This window comes from Capra hircus, chromosome 6 (assembly GCF_001704415.2).
Source record: "Capra hircus breed San Clemente chromosome 6, ASM170441v1, whole genome shotgun sequence".
In the NCBI taxonomy this organism is placed as follows: Eukaryota; Metazoa; Chordata; class Mammalia; order Artiodactyla; family Bovidae; genus Capra; species Capra hircus.
The window spans coordinates 68,471,798-68,495,285 of NC_030813.1; the positions used below are offsets into that span (position 1 = coordinate 68,471,798).

The 23,488-nt window shown below is 40.7% G+C and overlaps 1 protein-coding gene across 1 annotated transcript in view; it reads left to right on the forward strand.

Moving 5' to 3' along the window:
* Positions 1–17,718, forward strand: part of SPATA18 (spermatogenesis associated 18) — a 48,177-nt gene extending 30,459 nt beyond the window's left edge. Inside the window, exons 7-13 of the mRNA XM_018049453.1 lie at positions 278–602; positions 2,147–2,305; positions 4,500–4,675; positions 8,350–8,473; positions 12,601–12,684; positions 14,961–15,006; positions 16,172–17,718. Coding sequence (XP_017904942.1) covers positions 278–602; positions 2,147–2,305; positions 4,500–4,675; positions 8,350–8,473; positions 12,601–12,684; positions 14,961–15,006; positions 16,172–16,179 — 922 coding nt within the window. The 3' untranslated portion in view covers positions 16,180–17,718. The remainder of the gene's footprint in view (positions 1–277; positions 603–2,146; positions 2,306–4,499; positions 4,676–8,349; positions 8,474–12,600; positions 12,685–14,960; positions 15,007–16,171) is intronic.

Consider the following 23,488-nt stretch of genomic DNA (forward strand, 5'->3'; position numbering starts at 1 on the left):
TAAAATGGCCAGCAATCAATGCTGACCTTACCTGGCTGTTTGGAGGGTAAACTGATGTGCTGAGTGAGTGAAAGTGAGTTATAAATTCTAATGCATCAGGTAAATATAGAGTACTGTTTTTCCTTTGAGGAGACACAGTGCCTCTCACAGGGAGCTGCTCTCCTTGCCTCTGCCGCTGGTGGCTTCTGGTTTATGGGGAGAGAAGCAGCTGGAGTGTAGGAACAGAAGGGAGGAGGAAATCGGAGCACTTCCCTGCCTGATTCTTGCTCACCCACAGGTCCGCCAGGAGCCGATCTCCTAGTCCTGCCCCTTGCAGCCGCAGCCACAGCCACAGCCGCAGCCACAGCCACAGCCGCAGCCACAGCCGCAGCCACAGCCGCAGCCACAGTCACAGCCGAAGCAGATCCGCCAGCCCCTCCTCTGCCAAGGCTAGGACCCCGTCTCCGAATCGCGCCAAACTGTCCAGCGTGGCGCGCAAAGCCGCCCTGCTGTCCCGGTTCAGTGATGCTTATTCCCAGGGCCGCCTGGATGCGCAGTGCCTGCTGCGGCGCTGCATCGACAAAGCCGAGACGGTGCAGCGGATCATCTACATCGCGACTGTGGTACGTGAGGCTCGCGACGGGTCGCTGCGCTTCCGTGGTTCCTGGGCAAAGGGGAAGGGAAAACCTGGGTAACCTCAACAGGACACGCACGAAGACTCGTAGGGCCTGAGGTCACTGAAGGAGAGTGGGCTTCTGTTTCCTCCCTCCTTTCCTCTTTCCTCTCTTCTCCTGTTCTTTCTTTTTCTCTCCTTCCTTCTTACTTTCCTTCCATGCACCTATTACAAATATTTGCAATGAATTATTTTTCACACTAAGAACCTTTTCTTATGGGCTTCCCTGGTGGTTCAGTGGTAAACCTGCCAATGCAGGTTTAGTCTCTGGGTAGGAGAGGATCCCCTGGAGAAGGAAATGGCAGCCCACTCCAGTATTCTTGCCTGGGAAATCCCATGGACAGAGGAGCCTGGAGGGCTACAGCCCATGGGGTTGCAAAAGAGTTGGACACAACTTAGTGGCCAAATAAGAACAAACATTTGATTGGTTATCTTCCATTCTTAGAAAAATCAAAAGGCTCTGAATATGTTAACTCTTGTTTATTTAATGAAGAGCAGTTACTGAAATTGCTAATATAACAGCTATTTGAATATGGAAAATTAAGGAGTGCTTATATAATCTTCAGTTCTATGGGTACCATATTGAGATACTAACAGCCTGTTAAGAGAACAATTAAATATTACAAAACAAAATATTGATGTAAGAGAAGAATTATCAGAATTTTTTGAATTTTATCCTCTGTTTATTATATATTAGGAGTCAGCAAACTATGACCCCTGGGCCATATCTGGTTCTGGTCTGTAATTTTAAGAGAAATACCACCCAGGAGCTATTATACAAGAATACTCTTACATTTTAAAGGATTGTTTAAAAAAATAGTGACAAAAACATTTGGACTCACAAAGCCTAAAATGCCTACCATCTGGCTTCTTATAGAAAAAAGTTTGCCAACCCCTGGGTTATATAGTTAAAAATCACATACTGATTTGTTAAAGTTCTGTAATTGTAGAGGCCATATCTTTCATGTATAATTGAGGTTTTCCTATGCCTGCTACATAACAGATATTAAATAAATATTTTTGAATTAATATCTGCCAGGAAACATGCCAGATGCTCAATATGTATCTATGTATGACATGACCACTAGGTTGATAATTTTCTCTTATTTCTTAACAAGTAATATGATCATGCTGTGGGGACAAAGCATCAACTTGCATACTTCAAGTAGTTATGTAACCACAGGTGATTTTATTTCCTTGAATGCTTGCCTTGTCCTGCTTCTTGAAAATCAGGGTTATCAGAACAATGGTCAACTGTCCTATTAGTGAATATAGGTAATCTAATAGATGATGGATAGAACCTGTATTTATACACTTTCCAAAATTTAGTTGTGTATTTTCCCCCAGATTAAAAATACTTTTGACTGCTGGATTTAGTTTTCAGAAGTCCAATATGATGCTGAATTTTTTTGGGGTATTCTTTCCTTGTTCCTTGCTTTGGACCTCTTTACTCCTCTCCTCCCACCAAATACATTGGCTGTATTTTATGTGCAGGAGGCGTTCCATGTGGCCAAAATGGCATTCAGACACTTCAAGATCCGTGTCAGGAAATCACTGACACCATCTTGTGCAGGGTCAAATGACTTTGAGGATGCTGTCTCGGATTATATCATCTGTCATCTTGATCTATATGATTCCCAAAGCAGTGTTAATGTAAGTGTTGGGTCTTTTTTTGGGACTGGTTTGCTATAGCTGCTGCATTGAATACTGATAACTCAGAAATCCATCCAGTGCCTACTATCACTTCTGATAGCTTATGGTGAATAATGTCCGATTTGTGATCTCTGAAGAAGATTTAACTTCAGGACCAGGGACCAGGCTTGATCACTCAAGAACTTTTGTGTAGCAGAGTTTTATTAAAGTATGAAAATGGACAGAGAAAGCCTCTGACATAGACGTCAGAGGGGTATGGAGAGTGCCCTCCTCCCTAGTCTTAGAGAGGCCTTATATACTTATCGGACCCACTCCCACAACATACATCTTAAATTGGGTTTTCCAGTTGTTATGTATGGATGTGAGAGTTGGACTATAAAGAAAGCTGAGTGCCGAAGAATTGATGCTTTTGAACTGTGGTGTTGGAGAAGAAAGACTCTTGAGAGTCCCTTGGACTGCAGAGACCAACCAGTCCATCCTAAAGGAAATCAGTCCTGAATATTCATTGGAAGGACTAATTCTGAAGCTGAAACTCCGATACTTTGGCCACCTGATGAGAAAAACTGACTCATTTGAAAAGACCCTGATGCTGGGAAAGATTGAGGGCAGGAGAAGAAGGGGATGACAGAGGATGAGATGGTTGGATGGCATCACTGACTCAATGGACATGAGTTTGAGTAAGCCCCAGGAGTTGTTGATGGACAGGGAAGCCTGGCATGCTGCAGTCCATTGAGTTGTAAGGAGTCGGACACGACTGAGAGATTGAACTGAACTGAACTGAACCAGACCCACTCCCACAGTATACAAGTTTTAAGATAACAAGATTAGTCAGAAGGTTCTTGTTAAGGAGAAACATATCCTTGAGCAAGATACATTGTTATATTGACTAAGACAAAGCAATGTAGAAAAAGATGTTTGTCCTTTTCTCCTCCTTGAGAGCCTCAGAACCTTTGTTCCTTCCTCGGGAGCCCCAGACTTTTTATCAACCTGCCTAAGGATTGACTCTCTCACTTCTACGTAATGAAAGGGCAGGAATGAGCAGCATCCAATGTACTTTATAGAACCAGTCATTATTGGCTGTTTCTTTCTTGGACATTTTATGGGGAACCTATTTTGAGCTTTGTAGTTCTGTTCTTCAGACAAGCCCTTAAGGTTGGGAGACAGAATATCATAGTACTTAAGAACAATGATTTTGGGAAAGATAGTTATGGATTTGCATCTTGGCTCTGCCACTTACTAGCTGTGTGACCTTGCACATTTACTTAACTTTTCTGTACTTAGATTTTCTAATCCTTAAATGGGAACAACAATGGTCATGACCCCACAGAGTTTGTGAGAGGGTTAAATGAAAGGAAGCAGGTAATTTTCTTAGCAAAAAAAACCTCTCAGTAAGAGCAAGATTATAAGTGTTGGGCTTCCCAGGTGGCTCAGCGGCAGACTCTGCCTGCCAATGCGGGAGTTGTGGGTTTTATCCCTGGGTCAGGAAGTTCCCCTGGAGGAGGAAATGGGAACCCACTCCAGTATTCTTGCCTGAAAAATCCCATGGCAGGCCACAGTCCATGGGTCTCAAAGAGTCAGACATGACTGAGTGACTGAGCCTGAATGATTATAATTGGTATTATTATAGATTATGAACAAGGGGCTTCCCTGGTGGCTCAGAGGTTAAAGCGTCTGACTCCAGGAGACCTGGGTTCGATCCCTGGGTCGGGAAGATCCCCTGGAGAAGGAAACGGCAACCCACTCCAGTATTCTTGCCTGGAGAATTTCATGGACAGAGGAGCCTGGTAGGCTACAGTCCACGGGGTCACAAAGAGTCGGACACGACTGAGCCTGAATGATTATAATTGGTATTATTACAGCTTATGAACAAGGCAGAGTTTTGTGCTGGTAGTCATATAACTTGCCCAGAATAGAAAAATAATAGGAAATAATAAACAAAAGCTATTAAGAGTTTTTACTTTAGTTTTCTGGGAAGACTTCCTTGGCCTTTAGTATGCCATTTGTCCTCTGTCATCTCTCCTCCTCCTCTGTTAAGGAGTCTTACTCCTTTCAGCACGTGCACTCCTTTTCTAGTTTTCCTTATTCTCACTCATGTGCCCCTTTCCCACCTCCCGTCAGTCATAATGCCCTTAGGGATTGTCAGTGCATCGTTCACAGGCTGGTAACAAGATGATGCCACCTTTTTGTTTTTCAGGATGTGATCCGAGCCATGAACGTCAATCCCAAGATTTCATTCCCTCCTGAAGTTGACTTTTGCCTCCTCAGTAACTTCATCCAGGAGATATGCTGCATCGCCTTTGCAATGCAGACTTTAGAACCACCCCTAGATATTGCATTTGGGGCAGATGGAGAAATTTTTAATGATTGCAAGTAAGAGACATAGAAGCAGAAGCTAAGGGATTCTTTATAAATAAATGATATTGTCTTTATTTCCTGGGAACAATTTAGGGAAAAGAACTCTGGGTGGGGAAATCAGCAGACATTGCCTGATTTCCAAGCCCTGCCATATACTTCTCTGTACTACAGAGTGGGCCCCTCTCCTGGGTCATTTTCCTTCTCGGTCAAATGTGATTCAGAGGAGACCTTATGATTTCCATTGAGTATATTGGTTTTGGGGAGAACTAAGAACTGGACTCTGGAACACTTTGAAAGAAAAGTGCTATGTAAATACAAACATGAATTACTTCTTATTGTCTAAAAATTTTTATCGAGGGTATAATTGACATTTAATGTTATATTAGTTTCATATCTACAACATGATTCTATATTTGTATATGTTGTGAAATGATTACCATGAAAAGTCTACTTAACATCTGTCACCATACATAGTTACAAAAGTTTGTTTAAGATCGATTCTCTAAGCAACTTTCAAATTTGCAGTACAGTATGATTAACTATATTGTTAACAATTATACATTTGCATGACTTAGTTTGTAACTGAAAGTTTGTACCTTTTGACCTCTCTAACCCATTTTGTACACCCCCCACCTCTGACAACCACTAATCTGTTCTTTGTATCTGTGAGCTTGGTTTTTGTTTGTTTTAGATTCCACATATAAGTAAGATTGCATGATATTTGTCTTTCTCTGTCTGACTTATTTCATAGTGCCTTCTAGGTCCATCCATGTTGTCTCAATTGGCAAGATTTCATTCTTTTTTTATAGCTAAATAGTATACCATTGTATATATACTTTAACCATTAATCCATCAATGAACACTTAAGTGTCCATCTTGGCTATTGTAAATAATGCTGCAGTGAACATGGGGATGCATATATCTTTTCAAGTTAGAGTTTAGTTTTCTTTGGATAAATATCTAGAAGTGGAATTCCTGGATCATATGGTAATTGTTTTTAATTTTTTGTGAAACCTCCATCCAGTTTTTCGTAATGGCTATACCAATTTACATTCCCATCAATAGGGCACAAGGGTTCCCTTTTTTTCCGCATCCTTGCCAGCACTTCTTATCTTTTTGATAACAACTCTTCTAACAGGTGTGAGGTGATAGCGCATTGTGATTTTGATTTCTCTGTGATTGATGGTGTTGAACATCTTCCCATATATCTGTTGGCCATCTGTGTATCTTCTTCAGAAAAATGTCCATTCAGATCCTCTGCCTAACTACTGAGAGTATTCACCCATTTCAGTCTATGGAATCTGCTCATTTCACAGACTTCTGGTAGGCCTGCTGCTTACGTACATACCTGCTGTAACATGCTGTCTCTTGGGGCACTGTGGCCTGTTCTCCTGGATGGCTGTGAGCTCAAATTGGAGTTCCTAATAATGACTGAATTTATTTGGTTGTACCCTAGGGTTTTACAGAACAAGACTAAACCTTTTTTTGTTTATTTCTTTTTATTCTTACCTTGATAGCCTTTCACACATTTGAAATCAATTACTCATCCTTCTCCAGCCTCATGGTTTTAGATTTTTTTCATTTGAAGGGATTTTTGAGACCTCACATTTAGACTGGTTCTCTTGGTCTGTGCTCCATACTTGTCAATACTTGTCTGAGTATTCCTTAAAAAAAAAAAGTGTCCACACTTACATATATACAATGGAATATTGCTCAGTCATAAAAAGGAACACATTTGAGTCAGTTCTAAAGAGGTGGATGAATCTAGAGCCTGTTATACAGTGAAGTAAGTCAGAAAAAGAAAAGCAAGCACCATACACTAATGCATGTATATGGAATCCAGAAGGGTGGCGCTGATGAAACTATTTGCAGGGCAGCAGTGGAGATGCAGGCATAAAGGACAGACTTACGGACAAGAGCGGAGGGAGGAAGGAGCGGATAAGATGGATGGAGAGAGTAGCATGGAAGCATATACACTACCATATGGAAAATAGAGAGCCAGTGGACATTTGCCGTATGACTCAAGAAAATGAGGCTCAAACTGGGGCTCTGTAACAACCTAGAGGGGTGGGAAAGGGTGGGAGGTAGGAGGGGAGACTCGAGGGAGGGGACATATGTACACCCATGGCTAATTCATGTTGATGGCAGAAATCAAACCAATATAGTAAAGCAATTATCCTTCAATTAAAAGTAAATGCAAATTTTAAAAAGTGTCCACATTGAATGTAAACCCCAAGTTTGAACTGATCAGACTAGAGGGGCTAGCACCATTTTTATCCTCTATTAAGTCCTCTAATTTATAGTAGCTTTTCTTTTCTTTTTTTCCAGCCATAGAACACTGTTGGCTCATTTTGAGTTCAACTAAAACCTGATTTTTTTTTTTTTTACTTTTACTGTGATTGAGCCAATCATCTGTGCAGTTACATGCTTTTTATTTGTTAAAAATTTATTTATTTTTAATTGGAGGATAATTGCTTTACAATATTGTGTTGGTTTCTGCCATACATCAACATGATTCAGTCATAGGTATACATATGTCCCCTCCCCTCCTGAACCCAGTTACATGCTTTTTAGACTCAACTGCAGGACCTCATATGTGTCCACATTATGTTGTTATCTTAGTAGATTTAGCTTATTATAGTTCCAACCTCTTGAACTGTTTTTTTGATACAATCATCTGTTTCTTTTTCCCTACCCACTCCCCACCTTTGAACATTTTTCCTGTATTTCATGGGAGTCATTGATGAACATATTGACTTACCCCAGGATTGAAAGAGAGAGAGAAAGAGAGAGAGAGAGAAAGAGAAAGAGAGAGAGAGAGAGAGAGAGAGAGAGAGAGAGAGAGAGAGAGAGCAAGCGAGCGAGCGAGCCCTGGGCACCTTCATTCTCGTTGACTCATTAACTACCCATTTTGGATATGATTATTGAACCAGTGTCTAATCCACGTACTTAAGTTAATCATCCACCTATATTTTTCTTGTTTTGTCCACAAAGATAACACGAGAAATCTTGTAGGTGGCATATGGGACTTCAGACGCTCTTCATCTCTAGCATTTCCCTGAATTACAATTCTTGTAATCCTGAAAAGGAACAAGATTAGTCTGACATGACTTGAGCTTTTTGTTGTTGTTGTTATTATTGTCAATTTTTAAAAATTGAAATATAGTTGATTTGCAATGTTGTGTTAGGGTTGCTCCGTTGTTCAATGGATAGCACATTGGACTTCCACAATGTTGTGTTAATTTTTGCTGTATAGCACAGTGATTCAGTTATACATATATATACATTTTTTAAAAATATTCTTTTCCAGATGGTTTATCATAGGGTGTTGAATATAGTTCCTTGTGCTATACAGTAGGACACCTTGTTCATCCATCTAAATATACAACTTTGCATCTGCTAACAGCGGCCTCCCGGTCCACCCCTCCCCCAACCTCCTCCCTCTTGGCAACCCCAGTCTGTTCTCTATGACATGACATTTTCTTGGTGAGCTCCTGTTGGGTCCTTATTATAACTGGTTCCTATTCTAGGAGCCCACAACTGTCTCTTTAATAATAGAATCAGGATCTATATTTATCCAGGTTTGAGCAGAATAAAAGATGAAAATTTTACACTGATGATCCGTCCCGCCTGTTAGGTTACGTAACTGCTTAACCTCTCTTTCTTGTTCTTTTATGTCTTCATAACAGGTACCGTCGAAGCTATGACTCTGATTTCACGGCTCCCTTGGTCTTCTATCATGTGTGGCCTGCTCTCATGGAGAATGACTGTGTCATCATGAAAGGAGAAGCTGTCACCAGGAGAGGGGCTTTTGTACGGTGGCCTTGTATAGTGACAATTCATCCCAAGTGTTTGATTCACAAGTTCGAGAACATTTATAAACCCAAAGATTGTATAAAAGAAGTTCATAAGGGTTGTTTGATAAGATTTCATACAAAGGAGAGGAATGGGACTGGTTGTGAAAAAACAGATTCTTTTCTTTAACTCATGAGTCTTCAGAATTTCCTGGCAGTCATTTCTTTGTCTATTGCTTTATTTGTAAGATGGAGGTGGTTTAGTTGCTAAGTTGTGCCTGACTCTTTACCACCCCATGGCCCACCAGGCTCCTCTGGGACATCCCAGGCAAGAATACTGGAGTGGTTGCCATTTCCTCCTCCAGGGGATCTTCCCGACCCGGGGATTGAACCCACGTTTCCTGCCTTGGCAAGTCATTCTTTACCACTGAGCCACCTGGGAAGCCTCTTTATAATATAGAATTGGTCCTAGTTGCCTTCTTCATCTTATAAATACTATGCTATTATAAAGGCAAAGCCTTCGAACTCACCTGTTGGATGCTTTCTATAATTCTAAGCATTTAAAATTGATTGATTAACTTTCAGAACACGGTCAAATTTTTACTGATAGTTCTCTGTTTGGAACTATGTCCTGTTTGGAATGTATCATGTTTTTCTCTCCTTCGTATGATGTGTAAGGAGGGGAGGGATGGAGAAAAAGAGGGCAGAGGAGGTGGGGAGAGAGTAGTCAATCAGTTTCCTATACACATCAGTTGTAGAATGCTTTGAACATGTCAAATAATTGGAAAGCCTTCAAAGTGGAATCTTAGGTATGCAAGTGTGTGAACATGTGTGTGTTAAGATGGGGATTGGGTGTTGGAACTGGTTGCGGTAGATGCTTGGATATTCTGCACCTTTCCCATTGTGGAGTTTTACCCTGCCCTTCCTAGAAGGAGGTAAGTGAGTTCTGGAGAGAAGCTCCTGGGTCCAGAGCAAAGCCACCATCTGAGTGGTCTCAGTTCCTGTTCTCTTTGACTTGGAGAAGACAGGAAGTGTTTCATGGCAGCTTTTCACATGCAGCGTGTGAGAAGCATAGTAGTATATTTTAAAAGAACTTAAGGGTTTTTGCAGCTTAAACATCTCGCTAGAACAAATAGTATCTCAGTGAACTCTTCTGTGCTACGAAAGCTGAGGCTGTAGAAGTTGGTTGTGTTGACTTGAGAACTGCACATGCTCAGATGAAGTGAGCTTGTAAAACATGGTTTTGCCCTTTAAACAATCACCCTCTGTTAAAAAACTCTTAATATAGACTGTCTGCAGTATAGTTTGGAAGGGGAGGAAAGGAAATAGCCACAATTTCTATGTTCTACATCAAATAGCAATTGCCTTTTAACTTCCTTTGTCTCTCTTCTTAAGTGCACCATCAGTATTTACCCAAGTTGAAACTCCCAAACTTAAAGAAAATACCCTAAAATCAAAAGCAGAAAAGGAAAGGGTTGAATGAAAGGATCTGATAAGAAGACGTTGGCTAGTAAAATCTCATTATAGGAAATAGAGTTTTCTTTTCTGAGCCTTAATTTATTTAGTTAGAGGATAGAAGGTCCACAGTGGTGATTCACTCATGTGCTCATTCATTAATTCATTTTATTTGGTAGTTATTTATGACCCAAGCACTCTGTGGAGTGCCCACATGGAGCTTTCATTCTCCATCACTTGGAAACTTGAACGTAATTTCTAACAGCTTCTGCGTCAAAACAAAGTTCTGTTGCAGGAAGGGGGACCCCTTCCAGGGCCTGAAACTGGGCTTTTGTCTAACACTCAGAAATGAATTGTCCGAGGGGACACGTGTGTTGACAAAGCAAGATATTTTATTGGGAAAGGGCACCCGGGTGGGGAGCAGTAGGGTAAGGGAACCCAGGAGAACAGCTCTGCCACGTGGCTCACAGTCTCGGGTTTTATGGTGATAGGATTAGTTTACGGGTCGTCTTTAGCCAATCATTCTGACTCAGAGTCCTTCCTGGTGGTGCAAGCCTTGTTCAGCCAAGATGGATGCCAGAGAGAAGGATGCTGGGAGGTGGACATGTGGTGTCTCCTTTTGACCTTTCCAGAACTCTTCCATCTGGTGGTGGCTTATTAGTTCCATGTTCCTTACGAGGACATCCCATCATAAAACAACTCATGCAAGTGGTTACTATGGTGCCTGGCCAGGGTGGGTGGTTTCAATCAGTGTGCTTCCCCTAACAGCTCTCCCCTGAGAGACTTCATACTCAAGATACTTCTTGGGAATTGGGGCAGAGGTCTTTCTTCTATAACTTCTTCCTGCTGTACATGGGCGTAGGCCTGCCTAGCAGACCAGAAGTCTCTCTCCACCTGATCTGAGTCAAGGTATTTTTGGCCTAAAACCAGCATTCACCCTTGTAATAACAGCAATTTAGTTCGAAACTGTTGGCTCCTCTCAGAAATGAAATAGACAGGGGCCAAACAGGAGACCTAACAGGATGGTCATTACTGGTCCCCAGAAACATTTGGGTTGAGGATTGCAGGGTTTGCGACTTTTTTTTTTTTTTGATTGGTTGATGTGCTTGTTGTTCTTATTGAGCCTGAGTAATGGAGGAAAACTCAAATTTATAGCGAGAGTCAGAGCAGGCATTATTAATTGGCCCAGTGAGGGGATCCCATCTAGTAATATCACAGTGACCCGAATATGACTATAATTTTTTAAAGTAAAATTTCTCAGGGCCAACCAGTTAGAGCCTTGTAGTAGAGAAATTTACCAAGGTAACCCAGAACTAAACACAGGTAATTGGCCACAAACCCAACAATTGGATTGATTTATAAAACTAGCATAGGATCAGGCCTATAATAGAAAAGCATTTGATTTAGATGCAAAGGTCTAAGAAGTCAAGAAAACTTTATAAATGATCATAAGAATCCAGTCCAGCATCTTGGGCAGACTGTCTACCTCTGATGTCGTCGTGTAGTTTCTCCTCTGTTTGAGCATCATTTTAAGGTGCAAACTGGAGCCCTGACCCAGCTGGAGGATGGTAACTTCAGACTAAACACAAGATTCCTGGAGCATAGCTCTGTTGCCTCACCACCAACCAACCAAAAAAAAAAAAAAAAGTCACAAACCCTGTAGCCGTCACCCCAAATATTTCTGGGGACCAGTGAGACCATCCTGTTAGGTCTCCTGTTTGGCCCCTGTCTATTTCATTTCTGAGAGGAGCCAACAGTTTCGAACTAAATTGCTGTTATTACAAGGGTGAATGCTGGTTTTAGGCAAAAAATATCTTGACTTAGATCAGGTGGAGAGAGACTTCTGGTCTGCTAGGCAGGCCTACGCCCATGCACAGCAGGAAGAAGTTATAGAAGAAAGAGACCTCCACCCCAATTCCCAAGAAGTACCTTGAGTATGAAGTCTCTCAGGGGAGAGCTGTTAGGGGAAGCACACTGATTGAAACCACCCACCCTGGCCAGGCACCATAGTAACCATTTGCATGAGTTGTTTTATGATAGGAGGTCCTCGTAAGGAACATGAAACTAATAAGCCACCACCAGATGGAAGAGTTCGGGAAAGGTCAAAAGGAGACACCACATGTCCACCTCCCAGCATCCTTCTCTCTGGCATCCATCTTGGCTGAACAAGGCTTGCACCACCAGGAAGGACTCTGAGTCAGAATGATTGGCTAAAGACAACCTGTAAACTAATCCTATCACCATAAAACCCGAGACTGTGAGCCACGTGGCAGAGCTGTTCTCCTGGGTTCCCTTACCCTACTGCTCTCCACCCGGGTGCCCTTTCCCAATAAAATCTCTTGCTTTGTCAACACACGGGTCTCCTCAGACAATTCATTTCTGAGTGTTAGAAAAGAGCCCAGTTTCAGGCCCTGGAAGGGGTCCTCCTTCCTGCAACAGTCCCATTAGCACCAAGAATTTGAATATCCCAAAGTTCATTGTAAGGAGATTTTATTGAGAAATACGCTAGAATTATTGTCAAATATTGGGCAGCTATAATAAATTAGTGTACCTCATGCTGATGACCAGTAACAGGCAAGTGTAATCATGTCAGAAAATTTCTTGTTCATTCTATGGGATATAAGTATTGTTTTAAGCCACATGGGCTCTTACAAACCATTGACTATTTTTCTCTTTCTTTTTTTTTTCCAGTGGAATTCAGTGCGATCTGTAAGTCGATGTCGAAGCAGGAGTTTAAGCCCCATCTGCCCTCGTACCCGTATTGGTTTAGGCATGGTACGTATCTGTCTCATTGTTTTTACACAAAATCATCTTATGTATTTTTTCATCCACAGTTACCTATAACAAAGGTGATGGCAAGTCTGGAGGTAGAAAGAGAACCTGCTGTAGTCACCTTAGATTAATTTCTATCTGACCTTGGGCTAAGGAATTTATCATTCTAGACAGAAGGAAATAGAGGTAGTTTTTTTTTCTTTATTAGGTATTTCATTGCTTTATTTTTATCTTTAAATGAAAATGGGCTATTAGTTATTAATTAGTTTTCTGAACAGAGAATGGGACATCTTAGTCAACTGATCTCTGTACACACCGGTCCCTGGTTCCTCTAGAACTTCTTGTATGAGCATGAGCTTGGAGAAGTTGCTCAAATGATCTGGATTTCAATACTGTATAAAGGGCACTGCAGGTATTGATTTTCCTCCAAATTTCAAAGTAGGAAGAATTAAGATTAGTCTCTGCATATTTGTTCTTAGGATTACTAATAAGTCTGTCAAAGAAAGAAAAAAAAAAAAAAAGCAAAACACCTCTGAAGACTGTGGCGATAACATCCCTAAAACCTGACATTATTATGAATCACCAGTGTTCATTCATTCAATCATAATATTTAGTTAATGCCTTTTGAATACGTGTCTGGACCAAGACATGTGGATACCAGATAGGCTAACAATTTGCTTTTCCTTCAAATAAAAATTCTTTAAATATTTGTTCAACCTAGTTTTGGGGAGAGTGGTGAAGAAGGAGGATCGCGTTTGTCAAGGCTCCATTTCTCTGAAATTATCTCTAGTGATGCAACTCTAGCCCTACACTTCTAAACCTCTCTCAGCAAAACATTATGTTTAATAAAGTTCCTATCAAACATTTCTTCTGTACTGTGTGGATGCTAGACTAGGAGGAGAGGGGCAACACACAAATGATTAAAATATGTTCTCTTTCCTGAATGGGTTTCAATATAGGAAGATCAGTATGATTTAAACAAAGTAACTGAATGTGGTATATGATAGAGTCCATAAAAGAGGCACCATGTACTAAAGCTGTCAGAGGAGGCAGTGACTCCCTCTGGATTTGGTTCATGGGGGAGGTGGTATGTGATCTTACCGAGTTTTTATGGGTTGGGGAAGACCATAGGAACAAAATGGCCTGGGAATGCAAAGGCGTGTGTCAGACATGGTTCTTTTGCGCTTGCAGATTTTAATATAACTTAATTGTCCTTATTGCCAAATAAGTATTCACCATAGGTAAAAGCTAAAGGATTGTACACTTAATGGGCTGATAAAGAGACATCTTATGAGATTTATACTGGAAGAATAAAAATTCTCCTTTTCCTAAGAGGAAGTGTTATATCAGAAGCAAGAACAATATTAGCCACTTGTCGTTACAGCCGTGACACATGTTAACTCTGGACACTCACTGGAAGATTTATCAATGGGCAGCGTCCCTCTGTGATAAGTACCTACACATGTTTGAGCCCCTCCTCTCTCTTTCTTTTGTCCCCTGGGTAAACAAACTTAAAACTTTTGATAAGAATAAAATGCATTCTCAAAGGTGGAACTATTGCCAAAATTCTGTCCCTTTCTACCATCATCTTCTTATAACAAGACTGGTACAAATATTTTTGGTTAATCTGGTTGACTTGTTTGAGATTTCATAGGCAGAACAGCCTCTGTCTTTGCTAGTGTCTATTTAAAGTGAAAGCTCAGAGTAAGAATGATGCCTGCAGTCAATTATTTCTGAGCCATGTCAGGCTTGTAGTTAACCGGGATAGCTGGCTTTTGCTCAGTGAAAGCAAAGATGAGATTTGACATGTGGGTCTTTTCTGACTTCCCAGGGACTCCCTTTAATAGGCAGCATTTTGGACACATGAGATAATTCATATAAAGGATGTGCCAGAGAGTATTTGATAATTTTAGCCTTAATTAATCTTCATAATTATAATAATATCTTCTGGAAGTCATGGAATTCAGTATGGCCAGTGAGCATCCAACCTCAAAAAATGTTTAGCAACTGTTAAAAACCACCACCACAAAAGCCAACAAAACCCAGGCCACTGAGCCCAGCTTTTAATTAATAATAAATAATTTAAGCTAAGTTGAGTATACATGCACTTTGGGAAGTATAAAAGGAATCATAGGGCAAAAACTTCAGGGCAAAGCCACCATTGCTCTAAACTGCTTCAGAGCAACTGTTTAGCTGGATTTAGGGAAAAAACATCAAAAGGATTCATTGTTTGAGCTTCATCTACTGTGTAATTTGCATTACACTTTTATATTTTCCAGATATCTCGAAGCCGGAGTCCTTCTCCAATAAGATGTGGATTGCCAAGTAAGTGGGATTGTCTAGGTGGAGCAAGGTTTCTGTTTTTTAATGCTTCTCTTAGTACTCAGCATGGAGCAGCAATATGAATGTTTTGCTTCCTGGAGAATGGCAGGCTACAGTCCATAGGGTCCATAGGGCAACAATGAGTTGGACACGACTGAGCGACTAACATTTTCACTTTCAAACTTGGATTAACCACCCATCGTTTGTTTCAGTTCAGTTCAGGTCAGTCTCTCAGTCGTGTCTGACTCTTTGTGACCCCATGAACTGCAGCACACCAGGCCTCCCTGTCTATCACCAACTCCCAGAGTTCACCCAAACTAATGTCCATCGAGTCAGTGATGCCATCAGCCATCTCATCGTCCGTCGTTCCCTTCTCCTCCTGCCCCCAATCCCTCCCAACATCAGAATCTTTTCCAATGAGTCAACTCTTCGCATGAGGTGGCCAAAGTACTGGAGTTTCAGCTTTAGCATCATTCCTTCCAAAGAAAACCCAGGACTGATCTCCTTTAGAATGGACTGGTTGGATCTCCTTGCAGTCCAAGGGACTCTTAGGAGTCTTCTCCAACATCACAGTTCAAAAGCATCAATTCTTCAGTGCTCAGCTTTCTTCACAGTCCAACTCTCACATCCATACCTGACCACTGGAAAAACCATAGCCTTGACTAGACGGACCTTAGTCGGCAAAGTAATGTCTCTGCTTTTGAATATGCTATCTAGGTTGGTCATAACTTTCCTTCCAAGGAGTAAGCATCTTTTAATTTTATGGCTGCAATCACCATCTGCAGTGATTTCAGAGCCCCCCCCCAAATAAAGTCTGACACTGTTTCCACTGTTTCCCCATCTATTTCCCATGAAGTGATGGGATCAGATGCCATGATCTTCATTTTCTGAATGTTGAGCTTTAAGACAACTTTTTCACTCTCTTCAAGAGGATTTTTAGTTCCTCTTCACTTTCTGCCATAAGGGTGGTGTCATCTGCATATCTGAGGTTATTGATATTTCTCCTGGCAATCTTGATTCCAGCTTGTGCTTCTTCCAGCCCAGCATTTCTCATGATGTACTCTACATATAAGTTAAATAAACAGGGTGACAATCTTTTGTTTAGGTCTTTTCAAAAGAAAGTCTAAAAAAGCAACCATAATAATGAGCCCTTTATTTTTCTCCCTAGGGTTTTAAAACCACCAGCCATGTTCCTCTGCCCAGGACACCTACAATGGCCAGCTTACCCAGCGCTTCCACCTGCCTGCTGTGTTGCCTCAGACCTCACTTAAGCTAATGTGACAAGGCAATTCTGTGTATCACTTCACACAGAGAGTTAAATGTTTTGGCTTAGCGCATTTGTAACTGCAGATATATTGCATTTTATTCTATTTTTATAGATACAGATTCCATTAATTTGATAAAAACTATTACCTAGGTGTTTAGGATCATATTCATTTGAAGCTAAGCCCATTATACAGGTTCAGGATTCTCAACCTGAAACACAAGGCTCTTTTATAACAACTAAAGTGAAAAACTTTTACTGTGCTATGTGCAAAAGACAAGAAGAGTCATTTCAATTTGCAGACTGATCATAAATATTATAATTGCTGGGTTTAGATTTAGCTGGAAAACAATCTGGGGTGTTTTTATTTTCTTTGGGGACTTGGAAGACAGCCCCAGTCTCAAGTTGGGGAACTTATAGCATAACAGGGACTTCAGGCTACACGTACATGATGATGATTTAGGAAAATACAGGCTACACGTACATGATGATGATTTAGGAAAATAGAGTTCATTGGTTGGCTTCTATTTTCCTGCTGTGAAGTGCCCAGTTTGGTTTAGTTGAGCACGGTTGGTTGAAGCTACCTACTTGAGAGAGTTCTCTTGCTTCATAAATGTGGAGTGGTGATTTGGGTAGAAGCTAACTTGGTGACTATATGTTAGGTACCTTGTGTTTATCTCCTGGGAATGTTTCAGAATGAAGTTTTAATGTACATGTTAAATATAAAAGCTACCTGACATCTTGACATCTTTTACCTATTCTACTTAGTTGGTTATAAACTCAGATCTCCTAAGAACTCCATCTGACACTGATGGTGGGAATGTAGACTGATGTAGTTACTATGGAGAACAGTATGGAGGTTCCTTAAGAAAGTAAAAATAGAGCTACCGATATAACCCAGCAATCCCACTAATAGGCATATATCCAGAGAAAAACATGAATTTGAAAGGATACATGCACCCCAGTGTTCATAGCAGCACTACTTACAACAGCCAAGACATGGAAGCAACTTTAGTATACATCAACAGATGAATGGATAAAGAAGATTGGTACATATATTCAATGGAATACTACTCAGCCATTAAATGAATGAACTAATGCCATTTGTAGCAACATGGGTGGACCTGGAGATTACCATGCTAAGTGAAGTAAGTCAGACAGAAAGATAAATATTGTATGATATTGCTTACACATGGAACCTAAAAAATTATACGAATGAACTTATTTACAAAACAGAAACAGACTCACCAGACTTACAGAGCAGATGTATGGTTACACTAGGAGAAGGGTGGGGAGGGGAAGGGATAGATTAGGAGTTTGGGATTGACTTGTACACACTGCTGTATTTTAAATGAAATGTGTTTCCCATGAAAAAAAAAAAGGGACATGCCTGGAATGCAGAAGAGTTCTCATTGAATAGCTGATCAATAAATGACATTTAGCTATGCTAAACAATTAAAAGATAAAATAGCACTATTGCTTTTGATTTTTGCTTTGTGAAAAATTCAATTTAGAAAAAAAATAGAAAAATGTACTAAAGAAGAAAAAATTTTTTTAAATCTTAAAAAAAGATCTCCCTCTGACTGAAACTCTGAAACTCAAGCCTAAAAGCTAAGGGAACCATTTGTAGATTTTAAATAGCATGTCTCTCCCTTGATTTCTTCACTGTGAAGTACTGTTGAAAAAGTTCAAGCTCTTGATGGAATGATAAGTAGTGTTGTTTTTGCTTTTTTTGTGTCCATTTTAATGCCGTCTTTAAAGGCAAGCTTCACAAATGACAACTTTTGTCGTGGGCCTTTTAGAGAGAAGCTCCAAACTGGCCACAGCTCAGTTTGCATAAGTTCAGCACCAGAACCAGCAGATGGGGCTGTTTAGGTGAAAACAAATAAAAACAAAACAAAACCCCCTCAGGTAACAAAAAGGAAAAACTTCTCTAAAGCCTCTGTCTCTTGTGCTGGGACACAGGCAAGGGGGAGACCTCTCTAGACTCCACCCCTTGGTCTCAGTTCAGTTCAGTTCAGTCGCTCAGTCGTGTCTGATTCTTTGCGACCCCATGAATTGCAGCACGCCAGGCCTCCCTGTCCATCACCAACTCCCAGAGTTCACTCAAACTCACATCCATCGAGTCAGTGATGCCATCCAGCCATCTTATCCTCTGTCATCCCCTTTTCCTCCTGTCCCCAATCCCTCCCAGCATCAGAGTCTTCCAATAAGTCAACTCTTTGCATGAGGTGGCCAAAGTACTGGAGTTTCAGCTTCAGCATCATTCTTCCCAAAGAAATCCCAGGACTAATCTCCTTTAGAATGGACTGGTTGGATCTCCTTGCAGTCCAAGGGACTCTTAGGAGTCTTTTCCAACACCACAGTTCAAAAGCATCAGTTCTTTGGTGCTCAGCTTTCTTCACAGTCCAACTCTCACATCCATACATGACCACAGGAAAAACCATAGCCTTGACTAGACGGACCCTTGGTTTAATGGTCACCAATTTATTATGAAAGTGAAAGTGGACGTGTTAGTCACTCAGTTGTGTCTGACTCTTTGTGACCCCATGGACTGTAGCTCACCAGGCTCCTCTGTCCATGGATTCTCCAGGAAAAAACACTGGAGTGGGTTGCCATGCCCTTCTCCAGGGGAACTTCCCGACCCAGGGATCAAACCTGGGTCTCCCATGTTGCCTGCAGATTCTTTACAGTCTGGGCCACCAACTTATTCTGAAGTGCAAGCTTAATTGTTCTCCCCTCTGCATTTGTGTAGTCATCATTTTGAGGCAGGGCCGAGTGCTGATAGAAGAGCTCAGTGTCCAGGCAGATCCAGTTTTGACTTGGTCCTCAGCTTGCTTGGTGGCCTGAAGCAAGTTACTGCACCTCTCTGAGCTTCAGTCTTACTGAAGAGTGAGGCAGGTGGATGGGATTGGTAGTTCTGTCAACCCTCCCAGACTCAGTGCCTCCTTTCATGATATGTATTCTGGCTATTCTGAAATGAAGTTCAAAATTAGTGTGATTATAGGCATATATGCTTTTAAACAGTGGATACAGTACTCAAACTGTAATATAAACAGAAAAAAAGGAAATTTTTAATAAAATGTATTTCAATAAATGTATTTAATAAACAATGTCTTTTAATAAAAGAATATATTTCAACAAAAAGGCTTGGGTATAATGATCCTAGAAGATACAGTGAAGTCATCAGACACTTGCACCTGTATGTAGAATTACCAGCTACAAATGCAGATCAGTGTGCATTGTATTGGTGACGTCAGAAACACTGATGCCAGGGGTTTTTGGAAATGGTGAACAACTCTTGGTGAAGTTTTGAATAATAACTTACAGCAGTGCCTTGATTTGCATAGTAAATGCATGCCTGGAAAAGTTGGTGTATATTAAAACCATAAATCAATTACTTTGTGTTATGGGCTAAAAGGTCTTTTCTAAAATCTCACTAAGTAATGAGAATGCTTACATATCAGAATTTTTTTAGGACTGAAATGTGGGAATGCACCTGGTTGGGAAAAATGCTGTGTGTACTCAGTTTATTCGCTCTGTATCCTGTCAGGCCACTTGCCATTTCCCAAGTCTTTGATTTGAACTGTAACTGCTCGGGGCCTGGCGGTTAGTCTAGAATAATTTGTGGAAAGGGTCCAAAAACAGAAGGCGGCTGCCCTATACTCATTTCCTCAAGGCATGCACCTTAACCTTGGTGACTTTGAAAAGTGATAAACTTTTATTGTAACCTGGGTGAATGTTAGTTATTGTATTATCAGTTTAACCTCTAATAATAAAATCAAGAAAAAAACTCTTCTGTACCTATAAGTTCTTTGCAATGATATGCTCTCCTTGCAGATTCCCTTCATCTACCTCCCTTCTGTGAGGCCTGAACCATGGCTGCAAATGCCCTAAAAAAATATCAACAGCACCTCTGCTCTGGGGTTGACTCTGTGATGCTGCAGTTCCCTGCTGTAGCTTAATTGCCAGCTTCAGTTTATTCACAAGTCATTGTCTTCATAGTCAAGACACACTTCCTGAGTAGTTCTATACTGTTTTTATAGTTTTCACGCACATGATTTCAGTTGCTCCCCACGAGGAATCCAGGTGTCAGTTCAGTTCAGTTCAGTCTCTCAATGGTGTCTGTCTCTGCAACCCCATGGACTGCAGCACGCCAGGCTTCCCTGTCCATCACCAACTCCCGGGGCTTACTTAAACTCATGTCCATTGAGTCAGTGATGCTATCCAACCATCTCATCCTGTTGACCCCTTCTCCTCCCACCTTCAATCTTCCCCAGCATCAGGGTCTTTTCCAACGAGTCAGTTCTTCGCATCTGGTGGCCAAAGTATTGGAGTTTCAGCTTCAGCATCAGTCCTTCCAATGAATATTCAGCACCAATTTCCTTTAGGATGGACTGGTTGGATCTCCTTGCAGCCGAAGGGACTCTCAAGAGTATTCTCCAACACCACAGTTCAAAAGCATCAGTTCTTCGGTGCTCAGCTTTCTTTATGGTCCAACTCACATCCATACATGACTACTGGAAAAACCGTAGCTTTGACTAGACGGGTCTTTGTTCTGCTGTTTAATATGCTGTCTAGGTAGGTCATAACTTTCCTTCCAAGGAGCAAGCATCTTTTAATTTCATGACTGCAGTCACCATCTGCAGTGATTTTGGAGCCCCCCAAAATAAAATCTGACAAGGCTTCCATTGTTTCCCCATCTATTTGCCATGAAGTGATGAGACTGGATGCCATGATCTTAGTTTTCTGAAAGTTGAGTTTTAAGCCAACTTTTTCACTCACCTCTTTTACTGTCATCGAAAGGCTCTTTAGTTTCCTCTTCAATTTCTGTCATCTGCATATCTGAGGTTATTGATATTTCTCCCAGCAATCTTGATTCCAACTTGTGCTTTATCCAGCCTTGCATTTCTCATGATGTACTCTGCTTAGAAGTTAAAGAAGTGGGGTGACAATATACAGCCTTGATGTACTCCTTTCCCGATTTGGAACCAGTCTGTTGTTCCATGTCCAGTCCTAACTGTTGCTTCTTGACCTGCATACAGATTTCTCAGGAGGCAGGTCAGGTGATCTGGTAGTCCCATCTCTTTCAGAATTGTGCACAGTTTGTTGTGATCCACACAGTGTAAAAAAGGTAAGGAAACTGTTCATCGAGTACACCATACAGTCTTCCTTCAAGGCTTTTTATTTCAAAATAATAGTCCACCGTGTTTTCTCTTGTTCCTCGATAGCCTACTGCACCATTTCTTTTGTTTATTGCTTTGTTTGTTTGTTCCTTCATTCATACACTCGCACGTTCAATGAGCTTCTCCTGGGTGATAGATACAGTATACACTGCTAGGGATACACTGATAGAAAAGGTCTTGGCTCTTCTGAGCTTAATGTCATGTTCAGTTGCAACAGCACATATGATGGAAGAAAGAGAAAAATACATCAGCAGAGTAAATTTAAAAGAGAGCTACATATCAATTGAATTAATTTGAGGACAAATACCTATATATAAGAAAGTTATGCAAGACAATAGGAGAAGTATGGTGAACTTCATGAGCAAATGTAACTCAATTATGTCATCCACAGGTGAATTGGTCAGTCTTTTAACAGGTATCCATTGAAACTATAATCCTAAGATCATCATGAACAGTAAAATGAGTGTGGGGAGAGGGGCTGAGAGATCCATCCAACACTTCTTGTTACCCTACTTTGTGTTCCACCTACTATAATCCTAAAAAACGAGGCAAGTTGCGGACCATTATAATTCAGTTTTAGGCACCCTGAGGATCCTTCATGAGGCAGATTGCTGCCGATAACATTCTATAAATTTTGAGTCAAATGAAAGACTTCTTAGTAGTATGACTTTAAATAATATCATACCTACAATTACGGGTAATGTGTTATGGAGATTCTAAGAAACTCGTATTCCAAACTGCATTAGGTCATTGAAATATGAGTCCAGGGGCCATATGAATAAGTGACATTCAATATACGCCATTTAAATACCAAAGCGGTGAAGCCTTAACGCAGTGAGTGAATAGAGGCCTTGAAAATGAGGCAGGAATGAATTTTCTTCTTTCAAATGCAATGTGATTGGGTAATTTCATGCTCAAAATTTTTCTCCTAAGGTTGCCAGAATGAACACCATACTTTCCATAATATCACTGGCAATTAGTATGTCAGCCAGGCAGCTAACTCCATCTCCTATTAGGTGAGCAACAGAAAATATGATAAATGTGTATGCTATAGCTTCATTTTAGTATAGTTTAAGCCATAATTTTAGTGAAACAACCAAAATAATGTCTTGCAATGTGATGTGAAGTATATTTTGGAAAAGGTGGTTAATTGTCAGAAGATCTTGCGTGCCACTGGATGAAGTGGACCCTTCTGCAGTTGACTTCTGGTGTTGGAGTGCTGGGGCTGCTTCCATCTTCTTAGACCAGGGAACCCAGCCCCGCAACGTGTTCCCTGGTCTTCACACAAATCGTCTCTTTGGGATTCTTCAGAGCCTTGACTGTTCTACTCTTTGTGGGGAACTTCAAGGAGAATGTCCTGTAGATTCTCCAAATTTATTTTTCTATGGAAGCCTTTTTCTTCATGGAGTCCTTGAAGAGGTGCTATTCTGGAAGACCTATTTCAGGATATGCTTCCTAAGACCTCCTGTTTTCTAGAATCACAGATGCCATGACCATTGGGAGTTAGGTTTTATCAGCTTTTACGAGGGAGGGAAGAATTCTGACTCTGTCACAGATAAACAGACTTTTCACCCAATAAATTTACTATGGAATAAAAGGCTCAGAATGGAAATCTCTTATTTATGTCTATATCTTTATGCTTTTGCTTAGCTTTTCCTCTTGTTTTTTTTCACCCTTCTATCAATTGTATCATAAAATAAGATTCCCTTGAACTCAGTGTTTATGTCAATGTTGCTTTTCCAGCATTCCATATTTCTTCTTTAATCCCTTGCATGTTATACCTTGACTTTCACTTCTATTTTCTCTCTCTTGTTCTCTGCTGTTTTCTGTTTCAGGGTTTTGTTTTCCAAGTTAATCTCTCTAGTGAAAATCCATTTACGCTTCTTATAAACAGGCACCTAAACTTTAATGTAATTATGAATCAGTGAAAGAGACAAATGGATATTATTCAAAATTAGAACACACCAAATTGCATACCTTATAAGGATGAATTTGCATCCTGACTCATATAAAGCATGCATTTTGTAAAAACTTT